Here is a 21,739-nt window from a genome sequence, read left to right on the forward strand (position 1 = left end):
TTACCGGGACTCCGGCGTCCGATTCACCACTCTTCTTTCTTCTGGCTCTGTTAGAGGGTGGCGGCATGCTGCGGGAGTGAGCAGTCGCCTCGGGTGGCTAACGATCATCACCCGCAGGAGCTCAGTGTCCTGTCAGCGGAGATAGTGGCCATTAACCTCTCAGGGTTGGACACTACTCCCCCCCCTAAGTCCCACGACGCAGGGGGGCTGTTGCCAGCAGCCTCCCTGTGCCTAACTCTAAGAAATATAATAAAACTAGAAAAAGTCCTATGGAGCTCCCATAGCTGGAACCGGCTCCTCCGGGCACATTTTCTTAACAGAGTCTGGTAGGAGGGGCATAGAGGGAGGAGCCAGTCCACACTAGTAAACTCTTAAAGTGGCTCCTAGTGGAGCAGTCTATACCCCATGGTACTGATGTGGACCCCAGCATCCTCTAGGACGTAAGAGAAATAAAGTAACTGAATATCACTTGTCAAAAAAAACAAAAAAACCCTCCCTCACAAACATATGCAGGATAAAATTATTCATTATGCTAATCGGACATTGTTTTCATTAAACATAAGACAAGTATATTCAAGAATATAAATACAGACTGCAAAATACATACAAATTAAGATCAGACATTACAGAAATAATTTGCATATTAATATGATAGAATTTTTTATTGAAATTACACTTTGAAACAAATTCTACTAGAGGGACAGAGCTCTCCCCACCCATACAAAACAATGTAGACCAAAAGAAAATAAATTAGGCACGTTTTCCCAACAAACAAACTGTACACGTGTCAATTTAAACATTGAACCAAAAAAGCGGCATCACATGACTACTGTGGGAACAGGTGCGTTTATGCAGAAAGCCAAGCTTCAGTTTTACTGGTATTGTGTGTAAGTAACAGTGTGCACATGTTTTTTTTTATGTTTTTTTAATAACAAAAGGCAAAAAAAATTCCTAATCCAAATATTTAACACTACATTAAAAAAAAAACTCAAAAATACTGAGAAATATATAATCAAGAAATAAGCGTTTCCTAGAAAATGTAAAGTTGTCTTGATAAAAAAAAGTTCAGAAAGAAAGGTGTAAAACTGTATTCTATGATCTGTTAATGCACGATTATGAAAACAAATATAAAAAAGAAAAAAAAACATTAAAGAAAGTGACAAAAAAAAACTTGTCTTTGGCCTATTTTAGCTGTTCCGTTAACTTAAATCCTACACTTAAATATCTTTTAGAATAATTTTCTCAATTTAAACAATAAATGTACTTAATACATAAATTATTAACCACAATACTGCATAAGAATTTCCACCACTAAGCAAAAACAGAAAAAGCGGACCAGATACAAAAATAATTACAGAATGGTTTAGTGTGAATACAAATTTCTCTTTAAAAAAAAAAAAAAAAAAATAAACATCCCCCCCCAAAAAAAAATTCCTATGACCATTTACTTTGCGGTGTTTTATTAGGTTTAATTACCGTCGGTTTGCATGCTGGAGTCCACATATTCACATGCTTTTTATGTCCAGTTTTAAATTCTTAATGCTGGTGTTTAGTGGATTTTAAGGCAATGTCTATATTATAATTTTGTACTGTCATTACCTAAAACCTCATCGTTTTCATATAGTACAACTTCTTCGGATTCTTCCTCAAAGCCTACCCTATTTTCTGAGTCAGAGTCATGGTCGTATTTACTACGGTAGAATTCTTCATTCTCGCTATCATCTTCTATAGGTTCCTGTAAGCTTGGACTCTGTAAAGATTCACTGTTGCTATTTGTTCCACAGGAACTGGAGGACAGGTCATCATCAGAATCAGAAAAAACCTCTGCGCCATGAAAAATATAACGATTTGGGGACAAAAATAGATACTGCGTGTCTGAAATAAATGGAACAAAAAGTAATAATGAGACTACATATGATTAAGGTGCACACTAGCGCCACAATAAAACGGTTATCAGTAATAAAATGGATCATCATTCATTTTTTTATTTTTATTGACACATAGTTTCTTGCAAATCTCAGTAACTGGAAGTGCTTACAGACCCATCTACCTCCCTGCTTAATAGATGCAGTGTATTTTTGAAGTGTCTGCCCTCTATTTATGTAGCCAAACCTGGCTATTGTCACACCTCACCAGTCAGGAGTTATTAACATACAAAACTATGTATAAACATACTGAACATATATAGGGCTCAAGAAACACCGGTAATTTAGGAACTTGCCCATGTAATATCAGCACTGACAGAAGAAAAAAAAAACGGGAAGCGCTGGGAGCCATTCTAGTGTGACTATTACTATTTACTGGCCTCAACTTCAATTCATCTAGGAGAGGTAGGGCTGGCAACTCTTCTGGCCATTCACTACACGCACTTCATCACAATCCAGTGGCGGTTCAGTGCCGAGATCCTCTACTGATGTAAAAATGAAGCAAACAGTGCAGTGGTACCAGGACAGAAGATTGAAAAGCTGAACCCTGTGATGTTTTAGGTCAGGGCTGGCCAAACCAGTCCTCGAGATCTACCAACAGTTCATGTTTTCCAGGCCTCCTGGAGATCTGTAGAATTGTCAGTTAGGAATGAATGCAGCACATCTTAATTAGTATTGACTACACCTGTGCACTAGCTAGGTGGGCTGGAAAATGTGAACTGTTGGTAGATCGACAGTCCTGTTTTAGGTGGTACAAACAGAACTCTATTTTATCTTCTCAAACCTTTTACTATTTTTTTTTTTTCCTTTATAGATTGGAACAAAAAATAAGATTTTAAACCTACGGGTAAATCTTTTTCTCCTAGTCCGTAGAGGATGCTGGGGACTCCGTAAGGACCATGGGGTATAGACGAGCTCCGCAGGAGACATGGGCACTCTAAGACTTTAGATGGGTGTGAACTGGCTCCTCCCTCTATGCCCCTCCTCCAGACCTCAGTTAAAGAACTGTGCCCAGAGGAGACGGACAGTACGAGAAAAGGATTTTTGTTAATCTAAGGGCGAGATACATAGCAGCCCACACCCTCCACACCGTCCAACATGGAACATACGAAACCAGTTAACAGTATGAACAAAACAGCATCAGCCAGAGACTGATCTCAACTGTAACATAACCCTTATGTAAGCAACAACTAGATACAAGCCTTGCAGAAATAGTCCGCACTGGGATAGGCGCCCAGCATCCTCTACGGACTAGGAGAAAAAGATTTACCGGTAGGTTTAAAATCTTATTTTCTCTTACGTCCTAGAGGATGCTGGGGACTCCGTAAGGACCATGGGGATTATACCAAAGCTCCAGACCGGGCGGGAGAGTGCGGATGACTCTGCAGCACCGATTGAGCAAACATGAGGTCCTCATTAGCCAGGGTATCAAACTTGTAGAATTTTGCAGAAGTGTTTGAACCCGACCAAGTAGCTGCCCGGCAAAGCTGTAATGCCGAGACGCCTCGGGCAGCCGCCCAAGAAGAGCCCACCTTCTCAGTGGTATGGGCCTTTACCGAATTAGGTAACGGCAATGCAGCCGTAGAATGAGCCTGCTGAATCGTGTTACAGATCCAGCGAGCAATAGTCTGCTTAGAAGCAGGAGTGCCAACTTTGTTGGCTGCATACAGGACAAACAGTGCCTCTGTTTTCCTAACTCGAGCCGTCCTGGCTACTTACATTTTTAAGGCCCTGACTACATCAAGGGACTTGGAATCCTCCAAGTCACCCGTAGCCACAGGCACCACAATAGGTTGGTTCATATGAAACGACGAAACCACCTTAGGTAGAAATTGAGGACGAGTTCTCAACTCTGCTCGATCCACATGGAAAATCAGATAGGGGCTCTTGTGAGACAAAGCCGCCAATTCGGACACCCGCCTCTCAGATGCCAAGGCCAACAACATGACCACTTTCCAAGTGAGAAATTTTAATTCAACAGTTTGAAGAGGTTCAAACCAGTGTGACTTAAGGAACTATAACACCACGTTAAGGTCCCACGGTGCCACTGGGGGCACAAAAGGAGGTTGGATGTGCAGCACTCCCTTTACAAAAGTCTGGACCTCTGGGAGAGAATCCAATTCCTTCTGAAAGAATATAGATAAGGCCGAAATCTGCACCTTAATGGAGCCTAACTTAAGGCCCATATCCACTCCTGTCTGAAGAAAGTGGAGAAAACGACCCAGCTGAAAATCTTCCGTAGGAGCATTCTTGGCTTCACACCAAGATACATATTTCCTCCAGATACGGTGATAATGCTTCACCGTTACCTCCTTCCTAGCTCCGATTAGAGTAGGGCTGACCTCCGCAGGAATACCTTTCCTATCTAGGATTTGGTGTTTAACCGCCATGCCGTCAAACGTAACCGCAGTAAGTCTTGGAACACACAGGGCCCCTGTTGCAACAGGTCCTCCCTGGGAGGAAGAGGCCACAGATCTTCTGTGAGCATTTCCTGAAGATCTGAATACCAGGCCCTTCGAGGCCAATCTGGAACAATGAGTATTGTCTGCACTCTTGTTCGTCTTATGATTCTCAATACTTTTGAGATGAGTGGAAGTGGAGGGAACACAGACCGACTGAAACACCCACGGTGTCACTAGGGCGTCCACCGCCACTGCCTGAGCGTCCCTCGACCTGGAACAATACGTCCGAAGCTTTTTGTTAAGGCGTGACGCCATCATGTCTAGTTGAGGAAGTCCCCAACGACTTGTTAGCTCTGCAAAGACTTCTTGATGAAGTCCCCACTCTCCTGGATGGAGATTGTGTCTGCTGAGGAAGTCTGCCTCCCAGTTGTCTACTCCCGGAATGAAGACTGCCGACAGAGCGCTTACATGATTTTCCGCCCAGCGAAGAATCCTGGTGGCTTCCGCCTGATAAAGCTGAATATTTATCGTATATAAAACACTTTAAGAGGTCTAAGAACACTGTACGCTATCTACGTAAGAAGTACCGTAAGGGTACGCAAGTTGTGTAGCGATCGCTCAACCGTAGTAGAGACGCTCAAGCGTCACGTTCGCTTACGGCCCAGTGATCACAGGCAGGCACGCTATTGGCTGCCGACTAACGTAATGATTCGCTGTAGCGTACGCTCGGGACCACGAGGAGATCACCAGCGGTGCAGACGCTTACAACGTTTAAACCTTTATATCTATACCTTTAACAGTGAGATACACAGTATACCTTAGTGTAGAGACAGAGTGTAAGTGCAACCTGGTGTAACCTGATTAACTACAAAGCTGCTTGAGCGTCACCGACGCTCAGAGAATACTTAACCCTTATAAAGAATACACAGATACCTGGGCTTAGGGTCCGAAACCTATTATATGTATTATGACTATTATACTTGCAAAAGGAATCACAGTACAAATGATACACTACAATATAACATAAACCAACTAACCAGATAAACTACACAGGAAATACAATACAATTAAAGTAAAATACGAGAGAGATAGAGAGAGAGAGAGAGAGAGAGATAGATCGATAGAGAGAGAGATGGCTCACAGTAAGACAATATGATTACGGAGAAAACTTACGCACAAGGGGAACGATCGCATGCGCCTCGATATCCAGCTCCCGATTATCAGCAATGAGAACCGTTGAAGAGAGAGCTGGATACGGTCGGCCTGCCTATTTATGCCCCACACACAATACAATTCAATGGTCCCTACAATCTCATTGTTCATTGGACACAGGAATTCGGCTTCGCATTATAACAAAAGGTCATAGGTTGATTCATACAGGTGGGCTGTGACTATTTCCAACTGCTCAGGTGGGAGGGAAACTGGGTTTCCCGCCGCATGGGTAATAAAGTGCAAATAAAGTAAATGTTCATAAACTTCTTATGTCCATAACTATTCGGACGAGCGATTGATCTGCTTCAAACCAACACCGGAATATTTCTAATTAAATATTCTTCTGATAGATACTAAACACCACTGTATTACTCCTGTCTGACCCTTCGTATCAAACAAAGAGGGATTCCTCTGTTCATAAACATTCTATATTAACCAAACTTTCAGAATCTATCAAAGGGACCATGATCTACAAAATACATTATTACTGAAAATATGTTACGATTGAGTCGCACGCTACAACCACATAAACTCTACCGTAAATACGCATACCATGCGCCTGCGGGTGCCCGCGACTGTGAGTATGCGCACGTACGGGAGAGCGTACGCATGCGCAGCACGGACCTGTGTGAGGTGCAAATATGGTAGTGTGCATAGAGATATTTTTCTGACTTTGACACGCCATTGCTGCTCTGCTCCTTGTCCCGCCTTGGCGGTTTACATGCGCCACGGCTGTGACGTTGTCTGACTGAATCAGAACGGGTAGGTTGCGAACAAGATTCTCCGCTTGTAGTAGGCCGTTGTATATGGCCCTTAATTCCAGCACATTGATGTGTAGACAAGCCTCCTGGCTTGACCATATTCCCTGAAAATTTCTTCCTTGTGTGACTGCTCCCCATCCTCGGAGGCTCGCGTCCGTGGTCACAAGAACCCAGTCTTGAATGCCGAACCTGCGACCCTCTAGAAGGTGAGCACTCTGGAGCCACCACAGGAGAGATACCCTGGCCCTGGGGGACAGGCTTATCCCCTGATATATTTGTAGATGGGACCCTGACCACTTGTCCAGAAGGTCCCACTGAAAAGTTCTCGCATGGAACCTGCCGAACGGAATGGCCTCGTAGGCCGCCACCATCTTTCCCAATACTCGAGTGCATTGATGAACTGACACTCTTTTTGGCTTTATCAGGTCTCTAACCATGTTCTGGAGTTGCTGGGCTTTTTCCGTTGGGAGAAAACCCCTCTTTTTCCGTGTCCAGAACCATGCCCAAAAATGACAGCCGAGTTGTCGGAACCAACTGCGACTTTGTTAGATTTAGAATCGAGAATCCAGCCGTGTTGTTGTAGTACTCTCAGGGAGAGAGACCCGCTTCTCAGTAACTCATTACTTGATCTTGCCTTTATCAGGAGATCGTCCAAGTATGGGATAATGGTGACTCCTTGCTTGCACAGGAGCACCATCATTTCCGCCATTACCTTGGTGAAAATTCTCGGGGCCGTGGAAAGCCCAAACGGCAACGTCTGAAACTGGTAATGACAATCCTGTACAGCGAATCTCAGGTACGCCTGATGAGGGGGATAAATGGGGACATGAAGGTATGCATCCTTTATGTCTAGCGACACCATAAAATCCCCCCCTTCCAGGCTGGAGATCACTGCCCGAAGAGATTCCATCTTGAATTTGAACCTTTTCAAATACAGGTTCAGGGATTTTAGATTCAAAATGGGTCTGACCGATCCATCCGGCTTCGGGACCACAAATAGGGTTGAATAATAACCCTTCCCCTGTTGCATTAGGGGAACCTTGATAATCACTTGCTGTTGACACAGCTTTTGTATGGCAGCTGAAACTATTTCCCTCTCTGGGGGAGAAGCTGGCAAAGCCGATTTGAAAAATTGTCGAGGAGGCACTGCTTCGAACTCCAGTTTGTAGCCTTGGGATACAATTTCGACCGCCCAAGGATCCAGATCCGACTGAACCCAGACCTGGCTGAAGAGTCGAAGACGTGCCCCCAACGGTGCGGACTCCCTCATCGGAGCCCCAGCGTCATGCGGTGGATTTTGTAGAGGCCGGGGAGGACTTTTGTTCCTGGGAACTAGCCGTAGCAGGCGTTCTTTTCCCTCTACCTCTGGCGAGGAAGGAAGAACCCCGACCCTTTCTAAACTTATCCGACCGAAAGGACTGCATCTGAAATTGAGGTGTTTTCTTTTGCTGTGGGGGAACGTAAGGCAAAAAAGAAGACTTACCCGCGGTAGCTGTGGAAACCAGGTCCGCGAGTCCCTCCCCAAATAAAACATCACCCTTGTAAGGTAAAGTCTCCATATGTCTCTTTGAATCGGCATCACCTGTCCATTGGCGGGTTCACAGGGACCTTCTAGCCGAAACTGCCATGGCATTGGCTCTTGAACCCAACAGCCCAATATCTCTCGCAGCCTCTCTCATATATAACGCTGCGTCCTTAATGTGACCCAAGGTCAACAAAATGCTATCTTTATCTAGGGTGTCTAGGTCAGATGACAAGTTATCTGCTCACGCTGCAATTGCGCTACCCACCCATGCAGACGCTACTGCCGGTCTGAGCAGGGCACCCGTATGTGTATAAATTGATTTTAAGGTAGTTTCCTGTCTGCGATCAGCAGGATCCTTGAGGGCTGCAGTGTCTGGAGACGGTAGTGCCACCTTTTTGGACAAGCGCGTCAAAGCCTTGTCCACCGTGGGTGAGGATTCCCACCGTAACCTGTCCTGTGAGGGGAAAGGATACGCCATAATAATTCTCTTGGGAATCTGCAGTCTCTTGTCTGGAGTTTCCCAAGCTTTTTCAAATAAAGCGTTCAGCTCATGAGATGGGGGAAACGTTACCTCAGGTTTCTTTTCGTTAAACATGCAGACCCTCGTGTCAGGTACGGAGGGGTCCTCTGTGATATGCAAAACTTCTTTTATTGCAATAATCATATAATGAATACTCTTGGCCACCCTTGGGTGTAACCTTGCATCATCAAAGTCGACACTGGAGTCGGAATCCGTGTCGGTATCAGTGTCTGCTATCTGGGAAAGGGGACGTTTATGAGACCCCGAAGGGCCATGTGACAGACTCCCTGCTTTTTCCTTGGACTCTGCTTTGTCCAATCTTTTATGTAATAAAGTCACATTTGCATTTAAAACATTCCACATATCCAACCAATCAGGTGTCGGCGGTGCCGACGGAGACACCACAATCATCTGCTCTGCCTCCTTCCTAGACGAGCCTTCCGCTTCAGACATGCCGACACACACGTACCCCCCAATAAGGCTTTTTGGAGAGACAGAGAGAGAGTATGCCAGCACACACCCAGCACCTATGGACACTGGAAAGAAAGTCCCAGTCTGTACAGCACTCTTTATATAGATATTATACACTCTTTTGCGCCAAATAAATGCCCCCCCCCCCCACGTTTTTGCCCTCTGTCACTTGGTTCAGCAGGCGAGAGTCCGGGAGCAGCTTCTCTGCAGCTTGCTGTGGAGAAAATGGCGCTGGTTAGTGCTGGAGGATCAAGCCCCGCCCCCTCGACGGCGGGCTTCGGTCCCGCTCAATTTTTTTATCCGATACCTGTGCCAGTGTTATTTGAGGTAATTATTGCTGCCCAGGGCGCCACCCCTGCGCCCTTGCTGTGCCGTGTGTGTGTGTGTGAGCAATGGCGCGCAGCGTGACCGCTGCGTGGTACCTCACTGAAGATCTGAAGTCTTCTGCCGCCTGTGAAGGCTTCTTTCTTATACTCACCCGGCTTCTATCTTCCGGCTCTGTGAGGAGGACGGCGGAGCGGCTCCGAGACGAACAGCGAGGACGACACCTGTGTTCCGACCCTCTGGAGCCAATGGTGTCCAGTAGCCTAAGAAGCAGAGCCTATCAGTTAAGTAGGTCTGCTTCTCTCCCCTCAGTCCCACGATGCAGGGAGCCTGTTGCCAGCAATGCTCCCTGAAAATAGAAAACCTAACACAAGTCTTTTCAGAGAAACTCAGTAGAGCTCCCCTGCAGTGAATCCAGTCTCCTCTGGGTACAGGATCTAACTGAGGTCTGGAGGAGGGGCATAGAGGGAGGAGCCAGTTCACACCCATCTAAAGTCTTAGAGTGCCCATGTCTCCTGTGGAGCCCGTCTATACCCCATGGTCCTTACGGAGTCCCCAGCATCCTCTAGGACGTAAGAGAAAACAATTTACAAAGGGGAAAGCTATACTAGATATAAACAAAAAAGCAACTAAATAAAGAACACATACTTGTGTTATGATGTCACAGAAAGATTGTCAGTACTGTATCCTATATGATGGTAAGTCAGTAAGCCATTTCCTGGGCAAGACATTTTATTGAGCATGTACAACACACAGCATCTGGTACCAGAAGGTGATTGACACTTCATGTGGAAGGCTAGCATAGAAATTTGCCAACGGAGAAGCTTACTTCCAGCAAAAGTTTTCAAGTACTTCACTCATATTTATCCTAAAAGTTCAGAAACTTTTTTTTGGGAACTTTTTTTTTTTTTTTTTTAAATCATGTTTTGGTGCCACTAAACTTATTAGATTTTAATAATATAGCACCACAAGGTGTCAGCAGTGGTGGTTAATGAGGTTAAACACGATTAAACAGTAATACATAGCATAACAATTAACATATTGATACAACCAAAAGGCAGGGTGTAACCGGGGGGAAAGGAGTATGTGATGAAGGGCAGGGTAGAGTGACTCACTATGTACAGTAAAAGCAAGTGGTGATAGATCATATGGAGTAAATCAGCACCCAACAAATGGAGTGTTACCACACACAAACACACATTAGATAAGCGTGCCTTAAACGTTGCCAGCTTTTAATATACACTTACCATCTAAACACTTGCTTATCTGCTCCTTTGTTAGCTTGCTCGACAAAGTAGTCTTGGATGGATGAATACTGCTCTCTTTCTCTTCACCATTGCTGACTGAGGTCTCATTGACTGGTTCTGAAGGCTCTAGCTGTGTTATCACAGCCCTGCCATCAGCTTTAAATACAGCCATTTTTCCTGTACAGGTGTGAAATAGTTCAGTGTCACTTTCTGATGACTGACAGTCCTCAAGCGGTGGAGTCAGTGGTAGTTCTGGGTGAGCCAACCTATCCTCAGCAAATGAATCCTGCCCAGTATGTAAGGGTTTAGCTGGTGTAGCTTCTGGCAAGATGGAAAGCACTCTGATTGGTCGAGGTGGTCTTTCTGTGATTTGCGCGAGTTTCAGGGAATTTGCACAAAGGTCTGCATACTTTCCTTCCAGTCTCTGACACAGCTCATTAATAATAACATCGCAATCTCCAAGAAGTTCAATATCAAAATGTAGGTGAGACAATGGCTCCCGATTAATCAATATTTGAGGCACTTCATGTGGTATTGAACCTAAAAGATAAAATTATTTGGCTTATAGCAGCTATACAGACCAACGTTATGTTACTATAGATGTTGAACTAAACATCAAAATGAAACATTTTTTGCAATGTTACAGCAAAGGGAAAAATTGTATTATTCTACCTTTACGAACTGCTGGAACAGAAATTACTCATGTATTGGTCAGTGACTGATGGACACTGATGTGAGTAAATAGACTTCCAAATGTACACACACAAGTCTTGTATATAGAGTTTTTTTTAAAAACCATTTTCATTTGCTCGAAATGTCAAAAATGAACAATTAGTAACAGGATCACTACAGTCCCAGTATGACCAATTCCTTACACAAAAGACATACTGTAAGTAAAAAAACAAAACAAAAAACATACACAAGCAACATGTAACAGAACACTTTACATCTGTCCCTAATGAAAGAAACCTCTTCCTGAATTAGTTTCCAGATCTTTATTTATTTTAACCACTTACTTGGTATTAAAGCAACTGGTCTCACTTTCAATGAGGAACCAATAACAATAAGAAGATCAACCTCATCCTTGTCATACTTCATTGCTCTGTGGAACTGCTCTGGCAAATTCTCCCCAAAGAAAACAATATCAGGCTTCATAATGGCGAGAGGCTCATCTGCTGGACACCGCGGACATCGTGGAACAATCTATTTGTGGAGGGAAAAGTATTCATTAGACAGCTGCCTGTTTCCTAAAACAAAATACAATGGAAAAGATTTAGATATGTTATGCAAACAATGTAGCACATACATGAAAAACAATATACCTGATTAAATATATCCTCTCTGACAGCTTCACAGTCAACTTTGTGTCTGCATATTAGGCAGGATGCCATGGCAAATGATCCTAATGGGATAAACAAGAAAAAAAGCTTTTCAAATTCATAAAATGTCTCAATCAAAGCTATAGGATCAAATAACTTAGGCAGCCATATCTAACCCATGTTTAACAATCACCAAAATGTGCCATGAATGGTTTCTTAACAGACACAGTTTTAAGACCTACACTACAACTAGTTCTGTCTGTGTAATGCCTGCAGGCAGCTTCATGTTTTACAGGCATAGTTTACAGCCACAGCAATGTGGTCCCACTTACTGCTTGATCCACTCTTCTAAAATCATAGTAAGCAGTTGGTTTATTAGTTGAAAATACTTTTGTTGTGTTATATTGGAGGAAATGGTAAGTATTCCTTTCCATTAGCACTCGGCAATAGCCACTGCTAATGTGGAGATAGGGGTGGTAGGAACAAGGGCTAAGGTGCGTTGCTAGATTAAGGGCATCTATTAGTAGACTCCTAGAGGGTCTTGTGCTGGGTGCCATCCAGACATGCACTTCATCCAAAAGAAGAAGAAAAAAAAAAAAGCTGAAATCCAATTGACGCGCCAATTGGATTTCAGCTTTTTTTGTTTTTCTTCTTCTTTTGGATGAAGTGCATCTCTGGATGGGTTAGTCGCAGGCAACATATGTGGAGCTGGAGGCTACACATACTGGACCCACTTACACAGTAAAGCTGGGTACACACCAGACTATTCCAGATCGTGGACAACGGCACGGCTGACAAACAATAGGTCGGTTGGCCATACACACTGCACAACAGAGCGCTATATCGTTCAATGGCCACATCAATGAGCATTGTGTCCCTGACAATCTCTTTGGTACGGCCTGCACTGCAGGAATATCAATAGACGCAGCGAATTTAGGGGGCGGGGGCGTGCAACAGTGTGTACACACTGGCCGATGTGAACGATATGTAGTCTGATCTAGCAGATCGGACAGACATATCGCCTACTGTGTACCCAGCTTAATACCCCACTTCCGGCCGAAGAGGTAGATGCCATGGTGGGGGTGGATCGATGGACAGGTCGAGAAGATCCCCGTACCAAGCTCGTCAAAGCCAATCGGGAGCAATCAGAATGACTGTGCCGCCCTCCAATTTCAGCTTGCGGAGAACCCACAGAATTGAGGAGAAAGGAGGAAATATGTAAAGAAGAGGCAGGGTCAACAAGAAAAGCTCTCGGATCCCTGTTATGGGAGCAGTATCCGAGAAGCTTGTTATTGGGATAGGAGGCAATCATGTTGGATGTCCAGAAGCACTCAATGATTCAACACCTGGAACATGGCCAGGTGAAGTGACCAATCACTGAGTAGACGTCTTGGCGGCTTAGAAAGTCCGACTCCACCTCTGGGATCAAAGATGAAGATGGTAACGGCTCCATCTGGACAGAAGAAATTCCCCCATGTCTAAGGTGGAGACCAATGTACTTGGGATCTTTAATGCAGGCGTGGATAGACAACCTGCAATGGCGAAGGAAATCTCGAGTCTTGCCTTGTAACATGGTTAGCTTGTTCCTGGGAAGAAACAGCTTCCCGAGACAGAACGATTGTGGATTTTTTCCAATTGATCAGCCGTGAGATTTGTAGAAGGACCTCTGGGGATTATGACAAAAGGAAGTCATCCAAGTAGTTAAGTATATGGACCCTTTGTGGCGAAGATCCGCAGCCATTACCTCCATGACTTTCGGAAACAATTGAGGTGCTGTAGAAAGCCTAAAACAGCAAAGCCCAGAACTGAAAGTGAACCTTCTGGTCCACAAACCTGAGGAATCGCTGATGATCCAGTCAAATGGGAATATGCAAGTAGGCATCTTGGATATCCAAAAAAGCCATGAAGTCCCCCGGTTCCATCGGAAGAATGGTGGAGCGAAGAGATTCCATCTAGAATCGTGGAACACAGAGGTACTAGTTGAGTGATTTCAGACTGAGAATGGGGCAGGAGGAGTCATTTATTTTCTGAAATAGAAACAGGGTAGTATAAAAATCCTCTCTCTTAGAAGAGGAGGAACTGGGACTATGACGCAGGAGACAGACTATAATTCCTCAAAGCCACTGCCTTTCCGGGATCCGACAGAATATCTGGGAAAAAGAACTGGCTTGGAGGGCGGTTCTGGAAGGTCAGAGAGTAGTTGTGGGAAACAAACCTTCTGACCCAAGCATCTTAATTTATAAACAGACAGGTTTTGGAAAACTGTAGAAGTGGGCACCCCACACTGGAGGGTCCCAGGAGGGGGCGCCGCACCATCAAGATGATGGTTTGTCAGTTGGCTTGGTAGCTGGACAGCAGGTGGACCAGGACTGGTGCCCCTTGGACTCAGGGCACTTCTTCGAAAGGCACCCATTACCTCAAGTACGACTGTCCCATGGCTTTGCCTTGTGGACAAAAAGAGCAAAAGGAACTAAGGGCTGTTAATGGGAAGACAAATCGTGATACTAAGAAAATTTGAGAATAGTTCGTGCGCAATACTTTTAGCAGCTGGTATTGTCTCAAAGCCTCCTAGAGGTTTCCTTCACCCCTCACCAAAATTCCCAGATCAGGATTGGAGCTTCCATGACGACAGGGACGCCCACAGCAGAGGATCATGGGACTGGTAGTTTTTTCATGTATAGGGTCCAGCTGGGCGATTAGGATTCTCATTGGTGCTGCATGTATTTAAATAGCAGTCTGAATGAGGAGGTCAGCATTCAGACTTTTTGAACCTTGACAAAGACCCCAGCTCGGGGTGGAAACGCGTTGGTTACCTTCTGACAAGCCCTAGGACGGACTTAAGGACCAGTATCCAGTAAGATCTAACGTGTGTATGGTGGGATTATCCGGAAATCCCTATACCATCTCCCATGCGCTTTTAGAACTGCCTAATAACAGTTCTGAGTGATCTGGTAATTAGTTTGTCTTTCCTTTGCTGCTTGCAGTGATCTGTGCAATATCTGACCTTTTATATTTTAAAGATGTGTGTCATATATGTATGCTATTAAAACGGTATTTCACTATATGCACTTTATATTTATATGATACTTCAATACGAACGATGGAAGCCTGTGAATAAGTACCAGCAAGAATAAGAAGCGCTAGTTAAGTCTCAGTCTCTATATTTTTCTGTTGTGCACTGTTAATGGGAAGAAATCGGTTTTAGAAATTGCTCCAGTAGCCTCAATTTTAATTAAGTTCAGGCACAAATAAAACAAACAGAAAAAGGGAATTGCTTCCACAGCCTTTTTGGAATCCAAGTTAGCCTTCCACGTATGCAGCCAGTGCATCTGCCTGGCAGCTACTGCTGCAGCCGAAACCTTTAAAGACAGCAGGCCGTAGTCCGTTACCGCTTCACCCAAATAAACACCTGCCTTAAAGATGAGGACCACCATAGAAAGTGGGCGCCAGTACACAAACACTTCAGTGGAGTACACCCAATGGCATAAGGGTCTTATTCAGCTTCAGTTTTGCTAAAGTATCAAAACTGCAATGGCTATCACTCGCATGCTGGTGGGGACTCAACACAAGGCAAGGCCGTCCAGCATGCTAATGGTGGCCAGCAATGCAACCGCAATACAATTATGATCACATCGCTGATTTAGGGTAGAGGCAGTAAGCCTGCCACCATGTTTCCATTTCCAGGGGGCGTGTGTGAGGACACGTGGCTGCCCCTATTGACACGCTTCCATATAATGCAGAGTTGACACTCCCGCAACACCGCCGCCCCCCGAGCGCCTCTGCCTGTCAATCAGGCAGAGGTGATCGCATCTCACTGTGTGTGTGTACATGCAGTACAAATCCTGCGCGTGCGCTCTGGTCATAAATACTTCAGCATGAGATATAAGGCCCTAAGGCCTTGGCCACCAAGGCAGAAGCCAGAGCTGGACAGAGTGCTGCACCTGCTTTGGAAAGAATAGATTTCAGAAAATTCTCCAATTTCCTATCAGTCAGGTCTTTAAGATACGTTGCGTTAGGCATACGAAGAGTGGTGGATTTCACCAAACAAGCAATGTAGGCATCTTTTGGAGGTGATTTCCATTTAGCCCTATACGCGGATGGAAGAGGTAACAATTCAAAAGACGTTTGGACACCATAAAATGCTTTTTTTTGGGTGTGGACATGCCTCTGCAAGAAGACCCTCCAGTTGTGGAGAAGTAGGAACAGCCGTCGCCTCCTTTTTCTTTTAAAAAGAGGCGCCTAGGCAGTGGGAGTGGAGTCAGCCTCTGTAATTAAAAGTGCGGACCTCACCACCTTAATTAAGGAATGAACATCCACCTGGTACTGTGCGTTTACCGGAACTGAAGTAGTTTCCTCGTCTGAGGTCACAGAAATCTCCTCCCCAGCGCAGTAAGGATCTTCTGGTTCATAACCGGACATTAGAGGGGTCGGGTCTTGTCTGGATGACTTCAGCTTAGACAGATGATCCAGCATCGAGACTAAATACCTGTACTAAACGCTGGACCAATTGAGACAATCCATTAACCCATGCCAGTTCTGTTGAGGCTAGCTGTGACACCCCAGCAAGAGAAGGTGTAGCAGGGGCACAGACCGTTGGCATAGGCAGACTGATTACGGTCACGCTGCAACTATAAAGAACAAGCAAACAGACCATCATGATCTTGGGTTGGAGCTAAAATAGACTGTGAAAACTATTCACCAGCAATTGTGTGCAACATAGCAGTGCCCCTCTCCCTGGGGACATCGGCTGCATAACCCTTGAAAGGGGTGGTCTTCAGGTTGTCGACTGTCGGGATCTCGGCGCACAGTATACCGGCGCCGGAGTCCCAACAGCCGGCATACCAACAGTTTTTCTCCCTTGTGGGGGTCCACGACCCCCCTGGAGGGAGAATAGCGTGAGCGCGCAACCGTGCCAAGCGCAGCGAGCCTGCAAGGGGCTCATTTGCGCTCGCCACGCTGTCGTTATGCTGGCAGTCAGGCTTCCGGCGCCGGTATGCTGGTCGCCGGGAGCCCGTCCGCCGGCATACCATACCACACCCCTTGAAAGACATACTGTAGTAATGTGCTCTAGGGAATACTCCCACACACTTTTGTAGACGAAAAATAGGGCATTTAAAAGTGTAAAAGGCACTGAATGGTTTTGGAGGATATATTCCCCTGGTTGTCTAGTGGTGTTGCGGCGCCACCTACCAGCACCGCAGGCCACCTACCCGGTGGACCTCTGCAAAGATGCAGCTCCCTAAAAGCAGGGAGCCACCTTACTGTTCCAGCTGCAGCTGGGCTCTTCCGGTGTGCTTTGGGGCTGGATGTGGTCACTGACCCAGTCGCCAGTGCTCCGGCCACCCAAACTGAGGCTGCGATGTAGCGCAGCGGCTGGTGCATCTTCAACATTGAACCGCTGCCTGGTCAGCGTGAATAAATAAATAAAACAACAAGCGGGGCAGTGTGCTCGCTCCTTGAGGCACCAAACTAAAACTAAATAGTCGACAGAGGAGGCAGGTATAAAGGGGGAGGAAGTCTGTGCTGCTGGGAAAAGAACATTAACCACTTGGAGCCCATGCTCCCATGCTCCACTCTATACCTAAGGTATTTTTGCCCAGTGTCCCCATGGATGAGAAAAAAAAAATTCATTTCTTGCAATATAGTGCATGGCTTCTACTTTCTTGTCCAACTGTCTACTTAAAATCCAAATCAATGCCTGCAAGAATGGTAAACAAAATAGTAACAACCAACTATTATTCATCAAAACTAAATGTAACAGAAACCCAATAATATCTGTACATAGCTTAATTGGGGATAAAATAGGAGAGGCAGGAAAAGTACCCAGAGCTGGAGGAGAGAGAAAGCAGAAAGGGTGACTGAAGGAGAGAGAGGAAGGAAACACATACTACCAAATATCGGAGTGTGGCAAAAATAAGAATTTACTTACCGATAATTCTATTTCTCGGAGTCCGTAGTGGATGCTGGGGTTCCTGAAAGGACCATGGGGAATAGCGGCTCCGCAGGAGACAGGGCACAAAAGTAAAGCCTTCCGATCAGGTGGTGTGCACTGGCTCCTCCCCCTATGACCCTCCTCCAAGCCAGTTAGGTACTGTGCCCGGACGAGCGTACACAATAAGGGAGGAATTTTGAATCCCGGGTAAGACTCATACCAGCCACACCAATCACACCGTACAACTTGTGATCTAAACCCAGTTAACAGTATGATAACAGCGGAGCCTCTGAAAAGATGGCTCACAACAATAATAACCCGATTTTTGTAACTATGTACAAGTATTGCAGATAATCCGCACTTGGGATGGGCGCCCAGCATCCACTACGGACTCCGAGAAATAGAATTATCGGTAAGTAAATTCTTATTTTCTCTATCGTCCTAGTGGATGCTGGGGTTCCTGAAAGGACCATGGGGATTATACCAAAGCTCCCAAACGGGCGGGAGAGTGCGGATGACTCTGCAGCACCGAATGAGAGAACTCCAGGTCCTCCTTAGCCAGGGTATCAACTTTGTAGAATTTAGCAAACGTGTTTGCCCCTGACCAAGTAGCTGCTCGGCAAGGTTGTAAAGCCGAGACCCCTCGGGCAGCCGCCCAAGATGAGCCCACCTTCCTTGTGGAATGGGCATTTACATATTTTGGCTGTGGCAGGCCTGCCACAGAATGTGCAAGCTGAATTGTATTACACATCCAACTAGCAATAGTCTGCTTAGAAGCAAGAGCACCCAGTTTGTTGGGTGCATACAGGATAACAGCAAGTCAGGAAAACTGACTCCAGCCGTCCTGGAACATATTTTCAGGGCCCTGACAACATCTAGCAACTTGGAGTCCTCCAAGTCCCTAGTAGGTGCAAGGCACCACAATAAGCTGGTTCAGGTGAAACACTGACACCACCTTAGGGAGAGAACTGGGGACGAGTCCGCAGCTCTGCCCTGTCCGAATGGACAAACAGATATGGGCTTTTTTGAGAAAAAACCACCAATTTGACACTCGCTGGTCCAGGCCAGGGCCAAGAGCATGGTCACTTTTCATGTGAGATGCTTCAAATCCACAGATTTGACTGGTTTTAAACCAATGTGATTTGAGGAATCCCAGAACTACGTTGAGATCCCACAGTGCCACTGGAGGCACAAAAGGGGGTTGTATATGCAATACTCCCTTGACAAACTTCTGGACTTCAGGAACTGAAGCCAATTCTTTCTGGAAGAAAATCGACAGGGCCGAAATTTGAACCTTAATGGACCCCAATTTGAGGCCCATAGACACTCCTGTTTGCAGGAAATGCAGGAAAACGACCGAGTTGAAATTTCTTTGTGGGGCCTTCCTGGCCTCACACCACGCAACATATTTTCGCCACATGTGGTGATAATGTTGTGCGGTCACCTCCTTTCTGGCTTTGACCAGGGTAGGAATGACCTCTTCCGGAATGCCTTTTTCCCTTAGGATCCGGCTTTCCACCGCCATGCCGACAAACGCAGCTGCGGTAAGTCTTGGAACAGACATGGTACTTGCTGAAGCAAGTCCCTTCTTAGCGGCAGAGGCCATAAGACCTCTGTAAGCATCTCTTGAAGTTCCGGGTACCAAGTCCTTCTTGGCCAATCCGGAGCCATGAGTATAGTTCTTACTCCTCTACGTCTTATAATTCTCAGCACCTTAGGTATGAGAAGCAGAGGAGGGAACACATACACCGACTGGTACACCCACGGTGTTACCAGAACGTCCACAGCTATTGCCTGAGGGTCTCTTGACCTGGCGCAATACCTGTCCCGTTTTTTGTTCAGACGGGACGCCATCATGTCCACCTTTGGTATTTCCCAACGGTTTACAATCATGTGGAAAAAACTTCCCGATGAAGTTTCCACTCTCCCGGGTGGAGGTCGTGCCTGCTGAGGAAGTCTGCTTCCCAGTTTCCATTCCCGGGATGAAACACTGCTGACAGTGCTATCACATGATTTTCCGCCCAGCGAAAAGTCCTTGCAGTTTTTGCCATTGCCCTCCTGCTTCTTGTGTCGCCCTGTCTGTTTACGTGGGCGACTGCCGTGATGTTTTTCCCACTGGATCAATACCGGCTGACCTTGAAGCAGAGGTCTTGCTAAGCTTAGAGCATTATAAATTTACCCTTAGCTCCAGTATATTTATGTGGAGAAAAGTCTCCAGACTTGATCACACTCCCTGGAAATTTTTTCCTTGTGTGACTGCTCCCCAGCCTCTCGGGCTGGGCTCCGTGGTCACCAGCATCCAATCCTGAATGCCGAATCTGCGGCCCTCTAGAAGATGAGCACTCTATAACCACCACAGGAGAGACACCCTTGTCCTTGGATATAGGGTTATCCGCTGATGCATCTGAAGATGCGATCCGGACCATTTGTCCAGCAGATCCCACTGAAAAGTTCTTGCGCGAAATCTGCCGAATGGAATTGCTTCGTAGGAAGCCACCATTTTTACCAGGACCCTTGTGCAATGATGCACTGTTTTTAGGAGGTTCCTGACTAGCTCGGATAACTCCCTGGCTTTCTCTTCCGGGAGAAACACCTTTTTCTGGACTGTGTCCAGAATCATCCCTAGGCACAGCAGACGTGTCGTCGGGATCAGCTGCGATTTTGGAATATTTAGAATCCACCCGTGCTGTTGTAGCAGTATCCGAGATAGTGCTACTCCGACCTCCAACTGTTCCCTGGACTATGCCCTTATCAGGAGATCGTCCAAGTAAGGGATAATTAAGACGCCTTTTCTTCGAAGAAGAATCATCATTTCGGCCATTACCTTGGTAAAGACCCGGGGTGCCGTGGACAATCCAAACGGCAGCGTCTGAAACTGATAGTGACAGTTCTGCACCACGAACCTGAGGTACCCTTAGTGAGAAGGGCAAATTTGGGACATAGAGGTAAGCATCCCTGATGTCCCGGGACACTATATAGTCCCCTTCTTCCTGGTTCGTTATCACTGCTCTGAGTGACTCCATCTTGATTTGAACCTTTGTAAGTGTTCAAAAAATTTTTTAGAATAAGTCTCACCTAGCCTTCTGGCTTCAGTACCACAATATAGTGTGGAATAATACCCCTTTTCTTGTAGTAGGAGGGGTAATTTAATTATCACCTGCTGGGAATACAGCTTGTGAATTTTTTCCCATACTGCCTCCTTGTCGGAGGGAGACCTTGGTAAAACAGACTTCAGGAGCCTGCGAAGGGGAAACGTCTCGACATTCCAATCTGTACCCCTGGGATGCTACTTGTAGGATCCAGGGGTCCTGTACGGTCTCAGCGCCATGCTGAGAACTTGTCAGAAGCGGTGGAACGCTTCTGTTCCTGGGAATGGGCTGCCTGCTGCAGTCTTCTTCCCTTTCCTCTATCCCTGGGCAGATATGATCTTATAGGGACGAAAGGACTGAGGCTGAAAAGACGGTGTCTTTTTCTGCAGAGATGTGACTTAGGGTAAAAACGGCGGATTTTCCAGCAGTTGCCGTGGCCACCAGGTCCGATGGACCGACCCCAAATAACTCCTCTTCCTTTATACGGCAATACACCTTTGTGCCGTTTGGAATCTGCATCACCTGACCACTGTCGTGTCCATAACATCTTCTGGCAGATATGGACATCGCATTTACTCTTGATGCCAGAGTGCAAATATCCCTCTGTGCATCTCGCATATATAGAAATGCATCCTTTAAAATGCTCTATAGTCAATAAAATACTGTCCCTGTCAAGGGTATCAATATTTTTAGTCAGGGAATCCGACCAAGCCACCCCAGCTCTGCACATCCAGGCTGAGGCGATCGCTGGTCGCAGTATAACACCAGTATGTGTGTATATACTTTTTATGATATTTTCCAGCCTCCTGTCAGCTGGTCCTTGAGGACGGCCCTATCTATAGACGGTACCGCCACTTGTTTTGATAAGCGTGTGAGCGCCTTATCCACCCTAAGGGGTGTTTCCCAACGCGCCCTAACTTCTGGCGGGAAAGGGTATACCGCCCATAATTTTCTATCGGGGGGAACCCACGCATCATCACACACTTTATTTAATTTATCTGATTCAGGAAAA

The 21,739-nt window shown here is 45.8% G+C and overlaps 1 protein-coding gene across 2 annotated transcripts in view; it reads right to left on the reverse strand.

The window, feature by feature from the left end:
- Nucleotides 1-647: 647 nt before the first annotated feature.
- Nucleotides 648-21,739, reverse strand: part of SIRT1 (sirtuin 1) — a 170,986-nt gene continuing 149,894 nt past the window's right edge. For both annotated transcript variants that reach the window (XM_063961618.1, XM_063961617.1), the window contains 4 exons: nt 11,710-11,789; nt 11,404-11,590; nt 10,388-10,927; nt 648-1,875 (listed from right to left, as the gene is read on the reverse strand). In XM_063961618.1, the coding sequence (XP_063817688.1) occupies nt 1,577-1,875; nt 10,388-10,927; nt 11,404-11,590; nt 11,710-11,789 (1,106 nt within the window). In that variant the 3' untranslated portion in view covers nt 648-1,576. The remainder of the gene's footprint in view (nt 1,876-10,387; nt 10,928-11,403; nt 11,591-11,709; nt 11,790-21,739) is intronic.

Source organism: Pseudophryne corroboree, chromosome 3, assembly GCF_028390025.1.
Source record: "Pseudophryne corroboree isolate aPseCor3 chromosome 3, aPseCor3.hap2, whole genome shotgun sequence".
NCBI lineage: Eukaryota > Metazoa > Chordata > Amphibia > Anura > Myobatrachidae > Pseudophryne > Pseudophryne corroboree.